The sequence below is a fragment of the Xiphias gladius genome, chromosome 1 (assembly GCF_016859285.1).
Source record: "Xiphias gladius isolate SHS-SW01 ecotype Sanya breed wild chromosome 1, ASM1685928v1, whole genome shotgun sequence".
NCBI classification, from domain to species: domain Eukaryota; kingdom Metazoa; phylum Chordata; class Actinopteri; order Istiophoriformes; family Xiphiidae; genus Xiphias; species Xiphias gladius.
The window spans coordinates 3,049,694-3,064,326 of record NC_053400.1 but is presented as its reverse complement, the minus strand read 5'-3'; the positions used below and the strand labels follow the sequence as shown (position 1 = coordinate 3,064,326).

At 38.3% G+C, this 14,633-nt stretch overlaps 1 protein-coding gene across 3 annotated transcripts in view; it reads left to right on the top strand.

The window, feature by feature from the left end:
* The window catches only part of arnt2 (aryl-hydrocarbon receptor nuclear translocator 2), a 94,860-nt gene that overhangs the window by 23,874 nt on the left and 56,353 nt on the right, over positions 1-14,633 (top strand). For all 3 annotated transcript variants that reach the window (XM_040155038.1, XM_040154876.1, XM_040154957.1), the window contains one exon: positions 7,828-7,930. In XM_040155038.1, the coding sequence (XP_040010972.1) occupies positions 7,828-7,930 (103 nt within the window). The remainder of the gene's footprint in view (positions 1-7,827; positions 7,931-14,633) is intronic.

The window sequence follows — 14,633 nt, the reverse complement described above, 5'->3', positions numbered from 1 at the left end:
CTGTGGGGAGCATTAATAGTGTGGTGATCTTTGGATTTCCTTAACTAGTATTTGATATTTGATTCTAATATTTTTTAGAATTCCAATAGGCCCTGTTCTTAGTTCCGCGGAAAAAGCCTATGAAGTGCAGTTTTGACTGCTACAACAAAGTTGGCTCGTTTTAAAGCAGGTTAGCCTAGCTTAACAAAAAGACGAGGCAGGGGGAAACAGATAGCCTGACTCTGTCCAAAGTTTAAAATATAACAAACAAGACTCATAAAGTTCGCTAATGACACATTTTATCTCATTTGTTTAATCTGAACACAAACATGTAAAAATGTTTATTTGTGCCTTTACAGGGAGAGCGGCTTTACATGCTTGAACTATTTCTTGATTAACAACAGTTTATCCGTACACCCAGTACTTCTATGCACAGTCTCTGACTGTAGCATGGATTGCCAGACACTGATACAGTTGCCAGATACAGTGCTCAACAGTTGTTTAGCACAGGTTTTGGTCGTCTAAACAGGCATGATGGTACCAAACCTGACAAACACACTGTGATGTTAGGCATCTGCACACCTGGTTGTTGCTCAGCAAGAAATGGTTTCAGCACATTATTCACCCTAAAACCACAAATTATCATTTTAACATTTCTACAGCTTAAACAAACAGGATAGAGCATGTTATTCAGTGAGCTTTAGACAGGTTGGTAGGTGTATTTTTGAACTTTGGACAGAGCCAGGCTAGCTGTTTCCCTCTGCTTCCAGCCCTTATGCTAAGTGAGACTGACAACGTACTGACTTCAGTTCTGTATTTAACACACAGACATGTAATTGGCATCAATCTTCTCAACTCACTCTCGGAAAGCAAGCAAATAAATTTATTTCTCAAAATGTTGAAGCATTCCTTAAAGGATCATTTCAGTTTATTTTATCTTGGTGAATTTCCCATAAATGTGGTTATTGTGGCACTATTGGTCATGCTAACCTTGCACTTACCACCTCCATTGTCGAGATTCGGGGAAAAAAGGACTCATGCAAAACAGAGTACACGTGGCATGAAAAAGTTGGGCACCCCCGGTCAAAATTTCTGTTACTGTGAATAGTTAAGTGAGTAGAAGATGAGCTCATTTCCAAAAGGCATGATGTTAAAAGTGAAACATTCTTTTCAACATTTTAAGCATGAATAGTTTAATATTTATGTTTTGTACAATATAAAGAGTGGAAAAAAATTTTGAGTGAAAAAATCTTTTGGGCACCCCAAGAGATTTGAGCTCTCAGATAACTTTTCCTAGGGACTCGGACCTTAATTAGCTTTTTAGGGCTATGGCTTGTTTACATCCATCATTCGGAAAGGCTAAATGATGCAGATTTCAAAGCTTTATAAATACTCGGACTCCCCAAACCTTGTCGCAAAATCAGCAGCCATGGGCTCCTCTAAGCAGCTGCCTAGAACTCTGAAAATTAAAATAATTGATGGCCACAAAAAGAAGGAGAAGGCTATAAGAAGATAGCAGAATGTTTTCAGGTAGCCGTTCACAATGTAATTAATAACTTGCAGTTAACAGGAACTATGGAGGTCAAGTTTAGGTCTGGAAGACCAAGTAAACTTTCAGAGAGAACTGCTTGTAGGATTGCAAGAAAGGCAAATCAAAACCCCAGTTTGACTGCAAAAGACCTTGAGGAACATTAAGCCAACTGTGAAGCAGTGGTGCTCTGTTCTCCGGTGCAGCGACACCTGCATACATATGACCTTCATGGAAGAGTCACAAGAAGAAAACCTTTCCCGAGTCCTCACCACAGAATTCAATGTCAGATGTTTGCAAAGGAGCATCTAAACAAGCCTGATGCATTTTGGAAAGAAGCACTGTGGACTGATGAAGTTAAAATAGAACTTTTTGACCAGAATTAGCAAAGATGTGTTCGGAGAAAAAAGGGTGCAGAATTTGAGAAGAACACCTCTTCAACTGTTAAGCACAGCGATGGATCGATCATGATTTGGGCTTGTGTTGCAGCCAGTGGCCCAGGGAACATTTCACTGCTAGAGGGAAGAATGGATTCAATTACCAGCAAATTCTGGAAGCAAACATCACACTGTCTGTAATAAAGCTAAAGATGAAAAGAGGATGGCTTCAGGATCATCAGAATAATTGATACTCAACTTAAAATCCACAGTGGACTACCTCAAGAGGCGAAAGCTGAAGGTTTTGCCATGGTCCTCACAGTCTCCCAGCCTAAACGTCAACGGAAATCTGTGGATAGACCTCAAAGGAGCAGTACATGAAATACAGCTCAAGAATCTCCCAGAAACTAGAGGCCTTTTTCAAGGAAGAATGGTAGAAAATTCCCCCAAACCAGAATCGAAAGAATCTTAGCTGGCTACAAAAAGCGTATACAAGCTGTGTTACTTGCCAGAGGGGGTATTACTAAGTACTGACCATGGAGCGTGCCCAAACTTTTGTTTTGGGCCCTTTTCCTTTTTTGTTATTTCAGGGGCAACCTCCACTGGATGTAGATCCATCATCTGGATGTAGAGAGCATCATTACATCACATTTCAGTAAATTCTAACCGCATGTCCTCTTGTATTCTTCCACAACAACAGAAAAAGGGGTTCAGAACAGGCTAATGTACTTTGGCAGTGAAACTATTGGCAACGAAATGCTGAAAGTGTTGGTTAAAATTCCGTGATCAGTGATTTGAGCACAATCACATCACTGATCACAATCGTGTTTGGTAAATGGCAGTTAATTTCCTCTGGAGTTGGGAAATGCGCAGCATTGCCATCAGTGATTTGCCTCTGAAATTATGTCTGCCTCAGTGATTACATCCACTTGTTGTGCATGCACTTGTGGTGAGAGGCCGAAACTCCCAGTGAAATTCAAGCGCACTTGATTGGATGAGATTAATGGTTTTCACCTTGGCAATCATCACATGATCCAGCTAGGCGGCTCTAGCGCTGAGTGCTGCCTTATGTGTAATACAATGCAATTTCATGACCTCTCCTCTAGACTTCTTAACTTTACTGCACATAAGGAATGGTATTACATTCTACTTAACTGCTCACCATATAGTGATAGTGACACCTAACATTCATGATAAAAACTGGATTTTAATACAGTCAGTAAGTCAAATATAATTTTAATTTTAAAATATCTTAAGGATCCTATATAAATTGAAGTGTTGCGCTGCACATGGCCTGCGAGCAATATTTTGGACATCCCTCATCTAGACTGTCTGATCCATCTTTCAAAGTGTTTGTAATACAGGCTCTCTGATGATAATTTTGAAGCTTGATAATAGTACTTTCAATTGAAATTTTTCATTCAAGATCTTCCACCAAGACATATACTTTTCAAATCAGGATTAGAAAATAACATGAAAAAATCATGTTGTTTTTGTAATGGCGAAATGGAGGGTATGATGCATTTATTTTGATTTTTTCCTCATGGTATTGCCGTGTGGGTAGAAATCAAGAGATGGCTTGCGTTCTATTCACTTGGTTGTTTTCCGTGCTAATTATTCCAAAAATGTAAAGATTTCACACAAAAAAAATTACCTTTAATATGTATTTTTAAAAATAATTTACAGTAGGGCATACGTAGGGTCAGTCTGTATTGCTGATTGGCTATTCCTCCTCTGAGCATACATGTATCAGTCATGTGATCACCCGAGAGTTTTGAATTTGACTTTGCTGTGTTATTGCTCACCCTTTTTTTACTCTTAAGTTGGTACTTTAATAGTGAAGTACCAGGGGTAATTTTTAGAAATACTCACGTACCTGCTATGTAAGTTTTACAAGTTGTATGTTGTACTTGTTATTATTTTTTATTTAGATTTTTAGATTTAGAGTTTAGAATTTAAAATTAGTTCGTTAGAATTTAAAATTAGTTCGTTGTCTAGTTGAGTGAATGGCAACTAGTGGATGGCGAACAATGTACGAAAAGCTACAGAGCAGAGCTGTCAACAATGTCATTAGATGGTTCTCTGATATCAAAACCTTGTCATGTTTACCATAAGCAGTCATCTATGAAGCTGTTCAGTCTGCCATTAAACATAAAATTATTATGTCGGAATGTCAAGTATAGGGACTAAACTCAAATGCAAACTAAAGTAGTAATTTCACTATAGTAGACATTTTTTTTTTTTACCAGCAAGGTGTCTCCTCAAAATGATCCTCAGCAACAAACAGCTGTGCCTTTATAATTTCTTTTTTTCTTTTGTTTAAGTAGAAATAATTTTGATTATGCTTAATACAAACTTATCTTGTTTAATCTTATGTAGACCATTAATACAGGCCTGAAAGTTAATTTATAGCACATAATCACAAATGAAATTGCAATCGCAATATAGTTTGGAAAATTTTGCAATTAGTTACTTTCCTTAAATCGCTCAGCCCTTGAGGACTATACAACGGTTTTCACAAGCTGAGTAGTAAAAACCATGACTAGTAAACTGATAAAACTATAAAACTGGTTCCTGTGGTTGAGTTCTCCTTTAAAGAACAGTCCCGATACGAGTACAGTTTTAACACCTTTTCTAACCCCCGGCATCCATGGTCATGTAGGCAAGAATAGAATGTGCTTGATGTGTTTCTTTTTTGTGTTCTTTTGGCAAATTGTTGATGGTGTAATCTGGTCTGTTATGTTTTTACCATGATCATCAGCCTTCCTTTCTCTATCTTCATCTCTTTCATCACAGTTACGTGTTTGCGTGTGAAGTTCCACTCAGCTTTGTATTTGCGAGATACTGAGAATTCTTTTTCCATCTGGAAAGGATCAGTCTTGTTCTAATGATGATGGAGACTGATTGCGCAGGCTATAGTTACAAAGCCAAGCTGTGGGGTCACCTTTTTTTTCTTCCATCCTGCACAAACTCAACCTTCATATTTGCTCTAATCCCAAACTAAACTACTTTTACCATGTGATCAAGAAACACAAGGACCCTCAGGGGTCCTTGAAGGAGTTCTCTTGGACCCCTAAGCAAAATGAGAAAGAGTTTGACTCTGATTTAATCCACAAGAAGACCCAGTTACGAAATGATTAAGAATTATTACTTATTAAGTTTCACTGTCACCACCTCTGTACAAATGTATTGACAGTTCTAAAATTTTATTCTGAACTCTATGTGTTGTTGAGACCTCAGTTTTATATTATATTTAGCTTTCCTCTGGCAGTTCCAGAGATCAGCTGTCTGTTCTTTTAGATCACACAAATGGCAGTTTGATATTAGTCACAGTCTGATAAATGGTGCCCATAAGGGCCTTTTATTATTAGTTCATCTAAACACCACTTTTTTTCTTTTGTGCATATGTGCACATGCATGCATCTAGCCAATTTCAGTTGCTCCTGCTTGTTTTCTAATTTTTACAACTTTTTAGCTTTCTTCTTTGTCATACTAAAATTTGTACTAGTAATACCCTTTTAAATGGGATCTATCAGCTACACTACTGTTGCAACAGTAGCAACAACTCAGCTGTTGCGTTGTTTACACTGGCGGCCAGCTGATCGCACTGAAGCTAGCCGGCATAGCGACTAGAACAACGGCATCCCCTTAGAAATCAAGGGGGGTACACACAGGATACAAAGTAACAAAGTGGCAGGGAAGTGAGCTGGGTCCAGACAACAGAGACTTATGGAGAAGAGTGTATCTCCCTTCTACCATCATGGGCAATGTGAGATAACTGGACAATAAGATGGATAAGCTAGTGGCCCTAGTGAGGAATTTGAGGGACTTTTGTGAGTTTTTCACAGAGACATGGCTACAGGAAGACACCTCAGGCAGACAGGATGGAATGTTTCTGCAGCCCAGACATTGAACTGTGAGACGTGGGGCTATGTCCGTACTACATATCCAGAGAGTTCTCACACGCCATCTTGGATTTTGTCTATACCACCCCTCTACTGACTCAGACACTGCGTGTGACGTCATCCACTCTGTTACTGCGAGACTTCAGACTCTGCACCCCAGTGCTTTCTTCACCATCTCCGGGAACTTAAACTGGATGAGACTCTCCCCACTTTCATTCAGTTTGTGGACTGCACTATCAGAAGAGACAGGACCCTGGACCTGTTGTACGCTAATTTTAAAGAGGCCTAGTGATTCTACCTCAAGTTACTTTTTGTACATTTGAATTTGTAAATTTTTTGTATTCACTTATTGCGTATTTATACTATTACTATTTTATAGTAGTTTTTAGTTTTTTACTTATTTACTGCCTCTTTCTCAACTGTGTATTGTACAAATGTAGGAGCAATTTCCCTCGGGGTTCAGTAAAGTTTTTCTGAGCCTGATTCTGATATGATGCATTTGTTTGGATAAAGTAGAATAATACTGCAATGTGAAGGACCACTTTACCCTGAATTTATGCTCATGTGACATTTAATTATGAAACAGTATTGAACAGTATTTTGGAACTCCAAAGACAAAATTGTGCTTTGTTGTACAAATAAACAGATAACAATGAAATAAGAATTTTGAATGGGGATCTCCAAGTGTGACAGCTCGAATTTTGCTGTTTTCTAGTGACGAGAACCTGCTTTTGTCCACAGCAATTTCTCGACAACAGTTGGCCATATTGCCATTACATTTGCTATGGATAAGGTCCATCTCATCTGATAGAAATATCGAGTATGTGCTCAAACATACTTTGAGGTTATAGTTATAAAAATATAAACATACATATTAGTCGCTTGGTTGACGGATGAAGCATGACAGTGTAAAATCTCAACAGTACTGTGATCACCAGCAGAGTATGGTCATGCTGTTTCTGTAAATGCTATGCTAGTGGGGAGTTCCAGGTATTTTGATACCACAAATACCTGGAACTCCCCACTAGTCAGTTTGGAACTGAAGAAGCCTTTCGGATGAAAGGCGAAACGTCTTCAAGAACTTCTATGGGCTATTGCCAATTTATTGTATATATTTTTTATTTCATTTATTTTGTGGGTGAAAACCGAAAATGCACCAAAGAATTGTTTAGATGTTAACTGATGTGTCATTCTGAGTCTGAGCTATGATTTAAAAAAAATTAAACAGGCTGTGGCTCTGGAGGTAGAGCAGGTTGTCCACTAACTATACGGTTGGTGGTTCGATCCCTGGCTCCTCCAGCCCACATGTCGAAGTGTCCTTGGGCAAAATACGGAGCCCCAAATTGCCCCTGATGTATCATCAGTGTGTGAGTGTGTGTATGAATAGAAAAGCGCTGTATGAATGTTTGTGTGAATGGATGAATGTGGCATGGAGTGTAAAGGGCTTTGAGTGATGGATAAGACTAGAAAGGTGCAGCGTAACTGCAGTCCATAGAAAACTAACACTTTGCTGTTACTAATGTAGTGTTGTTATTTATTTTGAGACCAAGGAAATCCAGTATTTTAGTGTGTTTCTCACACTAAAATAAGTTGAGCTCAAATTTCCAATTCCCTCATCATATCAGGTACTGACTGTTTCACATAATGATGATTGGACAGTATGAAAAAACAGACAATTGGCCAGCTCTGACATAGAACCACCAGGGCACAGGACAAAAGCAAAAGTGTAACACTATACAGCTTCAGTTTTGTCTCTTGTTGGACCAGATTTGTTTTTCATTTCATTCCTTTGTTCCTGATTACATGTTCAGAAGTGAAAAACAACTGTTGAGCTTTGATCATACACTGAATTGGTGTGTCTGATTGAATCAATTTTTTCTCTCAGCTTAGTAAACACATACAGCACCATTTTCTCCACCTTCAGTTTTGCTAATATTGCTGTTTGTTGTAAATTATTCTTTACTGTTGTACATGATGATGTTATCTGTGCACTTGCATTACCCTATGCTAATTTCAGCTGCTATTTGTGTGTTAACAGGAAGGATTCTGGACCTGAAGACGGGAACAGTTAAGAAGGAGGGACAGCAGTCCTCCATGAGGATGTGCATGGGCTCCCGACGCTCCTTCATCTGTCGCATGAGGTGTGTGTGACTGTTTGTCTAAGTGTGTGTGTTTTTATTTCTGCACGTTGGCTTGGTTAAGGGGTTTTTAAATGACTCAGGCTATTGAGCAGTTCGTACAATACTGGGCTGTTTCCAGTCATGAACAAGTGTTACATTATCTTGTGTTTTTAAACTCAAGGCGCTGTATTTCCAAAACTTCAGAATGTTACAGTACTGTATTTCAGTAATCCTTTAAAATGTGCTTTTTAAACAAGGAAAACATTTTTTGGATCCGGGATTAGTGCAGTCACATATTCAATTGTAATGGTGTTACACTAGTTTTAATTTCAGACAGATTATGTATGTAAAACTGGTTTAATTGTCTTTTTAAGCATTACACCTGCTTAGAATCCATGTATCTTCATAAAGCTTGTAGAAATTATGAGTATACACTAGAGTTGTAATTTTTCAGTAGTGTTAATTATGAATCATTGTGTCAGTAATAGATTCAGATAATGACTCATTAAAATTAATTAGACGGGGCTAAAGGGAAGCTTGTTGAAAACAAATGGAGCCTCTCATATAAGGTTACCTCTGCTTTGTAACCGTACATGTGATCAATTAACATGCAAGCAAGCAGAAATGGTAAACAGTGGTGAACAGCAGGGGTTCATGTAATGTGACAGGCAGTCAGCAGTATATAGCTCACAAAGTGAAATCCATTAGACATTTACAAAAGACAGCAGTCAGATGGCAGTTTTCTTTCTTTCAGCTACTGCCAACACAGAACATTGAAGAGTCCTGCTGAGCTGTTTTTAATTAGCCCCACAGATGCTTTTACAACAGTGTTTCATATGTGATTGATTGTGGTTTTCAAACTATTATTCCAGTGATTAATCATAATATGCAGGCTTATGCAGGGTGTGTCACAGGTAGAGGAAGATACTAGATGGAAGATACTAACGGAGGGGAAAAGTAGGATTGGGCAATATGATTGAAATCAAAATTAGTCCAATCCAATACTTAAATTAATTTAAAATGCCGATCAAATATGTATCTGAAACATTGAAATACCAAATGTAGCTACTAAATCAAATGCAACTTATTTCTCCGCAGCTACTTGAATACTGTAGGTCCATTTATTGTTTTATCTCAATCAGAGATTAAATAGGAGAATGTAACTCCTGAAACTAACATGAAGTGACGCACTAGAAGGAAGACCTGTCACTCTGTTGGAGTTGTGGGAGCTACAAAAACACTTGAGGTGCTTTTTTCATGGTGGTGCAATAACCAGTGCGAGCTATGCTCAGATCATTATTTTCCTGACCTTCGAAGTTACGTTGCCAGTCTGTGTTTTATTTTTGTCCCAAACGCAGAGAGCATGATGCACAGGTGGGAGGAGAGGCACACATATGTGGGAGGTTAATTTAAATGAGGCAGTGCAAAGCAAGTTGTTGGTATTTTGGTGGAAACTGGGTATTTCATCATGTCTACACAAGAGGCGTAGCGTGAGCAGCATGTTAGTAGAGCAGCACCAGCACATCTGGTCCTCTGTTCATGTCCACACAGGATGTGTTCAGGTCACCTGTGTTTTAGCAGCACTCAGAGCCCAACACGCAATGACTGTAATTACATTTGTACAACAGAACAAAAACTAGACTTGAAGCGTAAAATATTCTTGTGAGAATAAAACACAACCGTATGATGCTTATTTAGATATGTGGATTGTTTACATTCCCCCCTACATCTCCCTGTATCTGTACCATCAGACGCACATGAGACGGACGACTGAAAAATGCATCTGAAACGCTTTCTGTGAAGACATGCCCATAGACGTGCTGAGAAGTCTTAGAACCACATTTGTTTCTGGTTCACCTTCACTTTGGTGCCAGTCTAGTGATTTTATCAACAAAAACAAACTCAATATCTGGATCAAATGCACAGTTTAAGGAATAATACTTAAACTGTAAATTAACCATTTTAATCATTTTACAACCAGTAGAATGAATGTTTAAGGTGGTTAAAGCAGGAATGCTGGTAAAGCAGTCTACATTTATCTATAAATTAATATGGATGATTCTGACAGTGTCTGTTGTCCACAGCTGCTGTATAGTCTACGAAAACCGTCTCCTGCAGTTCATTAAATCCCTGCAGCCATCTCAAGGCAGCAGGACAGATTATGTTGATAAATCTGCAGCGTCTGATTTGAGAAGCGCCTTTCCATTTATTGAGCTGCTGTTATGCTTCCCTGTGACTGGCACAGATGTTTCCAAGCTATGAGACCAGGGACGTGACTGGCTGGGAGTGTATTTATTAATCACCACACTATCTGATTTAAATTCACCTTCACCCAGCCCTTTTGCACTTTGTGCTGTTGGTCGTTCATGAACCAAAATAGCAGGTGCACTTTAAAATACCCATACATTTCATGTGCCCAAGACATACTACTTTGCAGTTGTTGTTTTGCTTATGCAATTAAAATAGGGCCCTTAGTCCACTTGTGGTTGTATATTGATGTTACAAAGTGGAGATTCCTCCATTCGAAAAGATCTTTGTGTCACGGCACAGGCAGGAAGGACCCAAACACAGACACACACGAAAGCAGGTAGACGCAATTAAGATACTTTAATGATGGAAATAATAGGCTTACAGTCAGATGTGTGAACAAGGTACGAGGCAGGTATTCTGGTATGCAGGCAACAGGGAAAAACAGACTTGAAGAACACCAAGGAATACTACCAGGAAAAAAACCGCACACGAAGCACACAAGGGATAATAACACAGATGAACTGACAAAGAAGTTAGGGGAATACAGAGATTAAATACACAAGGGAAGCAAGAGTAATTGGGAACAGGTGAAACTTATTGGGGTGGGGTAGGCAATCAAAAAGGCAGGAAACACACAAAACAATCAACGGACACACAAGGTAATACATCTCAAAATAAAACAATAAGTACAAGTGAAATCACTGAAGGGGCAGATCATGACACTTTGGCTGAGACAACAGACACCTGCAGACAACCGGACCATTTTAACCAGAAAACTGGCAAGTTTTATTTTGGCCTGTCATCACAATATTCACTGAATTACTGGTAATTAGCAACAGCTGATATGACCTGCCGCTGGTGACATTTAATTTTAACCTGAAAGTGATGGTCAGTGAAAAAACGAGGCTATCTGAATTTTGCCATCCCCAGTGTCTGAACTCAATCACTCCCCACTGCGCCCAAATATTGTTACACATTCACACACACTAATTCGTTCATATGAAGTGGAATGCTTCACTGTATAGCCCAGCTGTCACACAGGAGAGCAGAGCTGAAAAACCAGCAGGCTGAAGTGGACAAAACACAGTACAGTACAGTAAGGAAAGAATCAGAATTTGATCCGTTTTATTGTAGTCGATATTGACCCCTGAGAATATGCCCAGATCGGCTCTGATACCGGCTTGGGTCATCTCTGGACATAAGTGTACAAAATCACATATAAAATAATCAAATTGATATTTAGTATAAAAAACTACTCCACTGTTATGTATTACATTAGACAAAACTTTTAACAAATATAAAATAAATACTTAAATAGCTCATTTTATTAGTTTTGATTTATACGTTGCTTTTAAAAGATAACAGTATTAGATATTTTCCACTACAGGACCTACCAGCCTGCAACAAGGGGGTTGCCTTAACCTAAACTTGTTATGAGGTTCTTCTTCTTTGTGTATTTCATGATCAGGCATATTTCAGATATACTTCATTTACTAGACAGCAGCAAGACTTCATTTTTATCCTCTTTTTTGTAGGTGAGTGAAGTAAATGGTGGGATAGACAAAAATAGAAGAAGTAGCGATGATATTGTTATTGACAGTTCTTCACATTTATGTGGATATGAGGTACAGTCCAAGTTTATACTATACTTTAGGGCCAGGCAATATCACATAAAAGCAATTAATTAATTGCACGTTTACCTTAATAATGATTAATAAACAATATCTTATTAAATACACTTGTCCATAGGATTCTTTGTCCTCACAGTGGAGCTCTTATTGTTTGTACTGAAGGATTAACAGAAAATCATGGATTGTGACTGACTGATATTTAAAACATTCAGTAGTTTTGAACACTACAAAATATTCTTGCTAAAATGGAGATTTCAAACTAAAATATTCTTAACTTCACAAATGTCGAAACTTCTCAACAATTGATTCCAGGTGTACATACATTTACGACACAAGCCCTCTGCTGCTAATCTTTTTTGGCAGCCTTTGATTAATCTGTTCAGATGGTTATTGAAATCAACTAATAAAGCAAGGTATGCCAACAGCTCAAACTTAAATTTCAGATCTTAGCTAACAGAACTGTCCCATGACTAAGCCAACACATACGAGTGGTGGATTGCATCCGTGTGTTGCGCATCAGTTTCCAACAGGAAAGTCAAAATGATTAAGATCTGATCAGTTGAGATTAATAGATATCACGATGGCACTCATCACATCACCCAGCCGGGCGGCTCTAGCACTGAATACTTCCTGATTGTATGGTACAATGCAATTTGCATTGGTCATGCAATTCATGACCGCTCCTCCAGATTTTATTGCACACCAGAGATGCCATTCACCTGGCACAACTGGTGTACCATTGGTTGTAACGTCACACAATTTCTACCATGAAAGATTGACTTCATTGATGGCACCTGACACCGATTTTAAAGTGACCTTTCCTGTTGTCTGGGAGGCTTTTTAGATGAAGGAGCTCTTATGAAATAGAAAAATTGTCATGAAGTCCTTGGAAAAAATGTTTACAGCTGAGCAGTGTCCATAGTATCTATGCTTTCATTACATACAATGGAAAATAAGTCAAATGCCACCCTTTGTCTGAAGCTTCATCCTTCAGATTTCTTGTCAAATTTTCGCCAGGCAGCCGTGTTTGTTGCAAGACTGACATTGTTATCTTCTTGCTGGGCAAATCACAGTGACTACTTAAGTGAGACACTCCTTACAAAGTCATTTCGGGATTGCTGCATTGGCCGCAGTTGTGTGATTGCTGCACTGTTGGCAATATATCTTCGCTATAGTTCACTATATTTATCTTCTCTATTCTTTCTTTCTAACTATGTTCCGCCATCCGTATTTGACATACTAGAAGTCCTACATGCTTACAGTTAGAAACATGGATCCAAACCCAAAATGTTAAGCATGTTAAGAAAATGGGTACAATTATTTTTGGTGCAGATATCTGTAACGGTTAATTTTATATGAATTTGTTTGTTTGTTTGTTTTTTTTAATGGTTTTGAATGGGGAATGAGCGAAACATTATGAAACATGGATATGGTGGTATGGTGGTGCTATAGTAAAAAAACTAAAATTATAATACAGATCGCTACTACTCCCAGATAGTGATGGCTAGGAACATGGTTTCCACTTTAAAAATGTCATTAACAAGGCTGTACGAGCTTTTAAATAGATTAGTGATCTCTCTTATAGTTAATGGCTTGTTAATTTTTTAATGAGGGGTTCATAAAGTCACTAATTCCTCAAAAACTATAAAGGCTACACAATTGAAACTTCTTAGACAGCTGGCCACTGGTGAAATGCTTCAAGTAGACAAAAATTTTTGTGATAGCATGACCGTATGACCAGTTCCAAAACTATGTTGTATGTTTTTTAGAATAAGTTTGCTCCTATTTTGGTTGCTCAGGGTGATATGAGCTGCATCAATAATGCAAAAAAAGTGAAATGACAAGACTTTAGAATTGTTTGCTCAATATGTCCGAAAATAAGGCAATAGCAGCAGATGCAGCAATCACACACATTTTCTTTTTGGAAATGCAGATATTCTAGTTTTATTTGGAATGTCCTCTTTGGTATAGAAAATGGTACAAACAATCTACACGTATACTAATAGTGACACCCAGCAGCCACTATAGGACCAAATGGAAATTTTAATAAAGTCAGGTATCGGATCACACATGGTCCCAAAACATAGCTTGGACAAGAGGTCAGTCTCAGCACAAGGTCAATTAGTAGTTTTTCTGGAGCTTAAAATCATATCACACAATCTTCCTGAGCAGATGGAGTTTGCCTGGTCGTCCTAAAATTGTAGTTAAAATTCCTGTTTTTCTGAGTACTTTAAATCTTTTTTTAAAAAGTTGTTCACCTTAACATGGACTCACTTTTTAAGGTTATATGACTTGTTCGCAACCTTTGACGCTGCTTTGACCATGTTCAGATTAAAGTAAGCCCTTCGTGAAAAAATGCACCCCTCCAATTAATTTGAACCCTTGTACAGTGTTTTGGTGTTTGATAAGAAAATAAATGCCTTAATCAGTTACTCCAACTGGACATCCTGGATGGTGTTTAATTGTGTCCCACCCATTACCGCAGCCCCTTGCACTGTTATTGAATGCAAGGCTGTTTTTGGTCTAAATCCCCACTTACTTACACATTCAGCAGACACAGAGCCACATGATCATTTGTTTGGAGTCATTGTGAGGGTAGATCCAATAATCACTCTCTTTGAGCTCTGTTGTTGGTCTCTACCAACTCCTGAGGGAAATATCTGGCTCTTTAGCTGCTAAATGCATTTTTTCACCAGTTACTTGCTAACAGTGTCTTCTGTTTGTTGATGAGCAGATATTGTACAGTGGGTCTGAGCTTTTTCATTTGGAACAGCGTTGAAAAGTATTAGAATTGATATAGTTCAAATGTGTTTTGCGACAAAATTGTTGTTCTTAAACAGTGG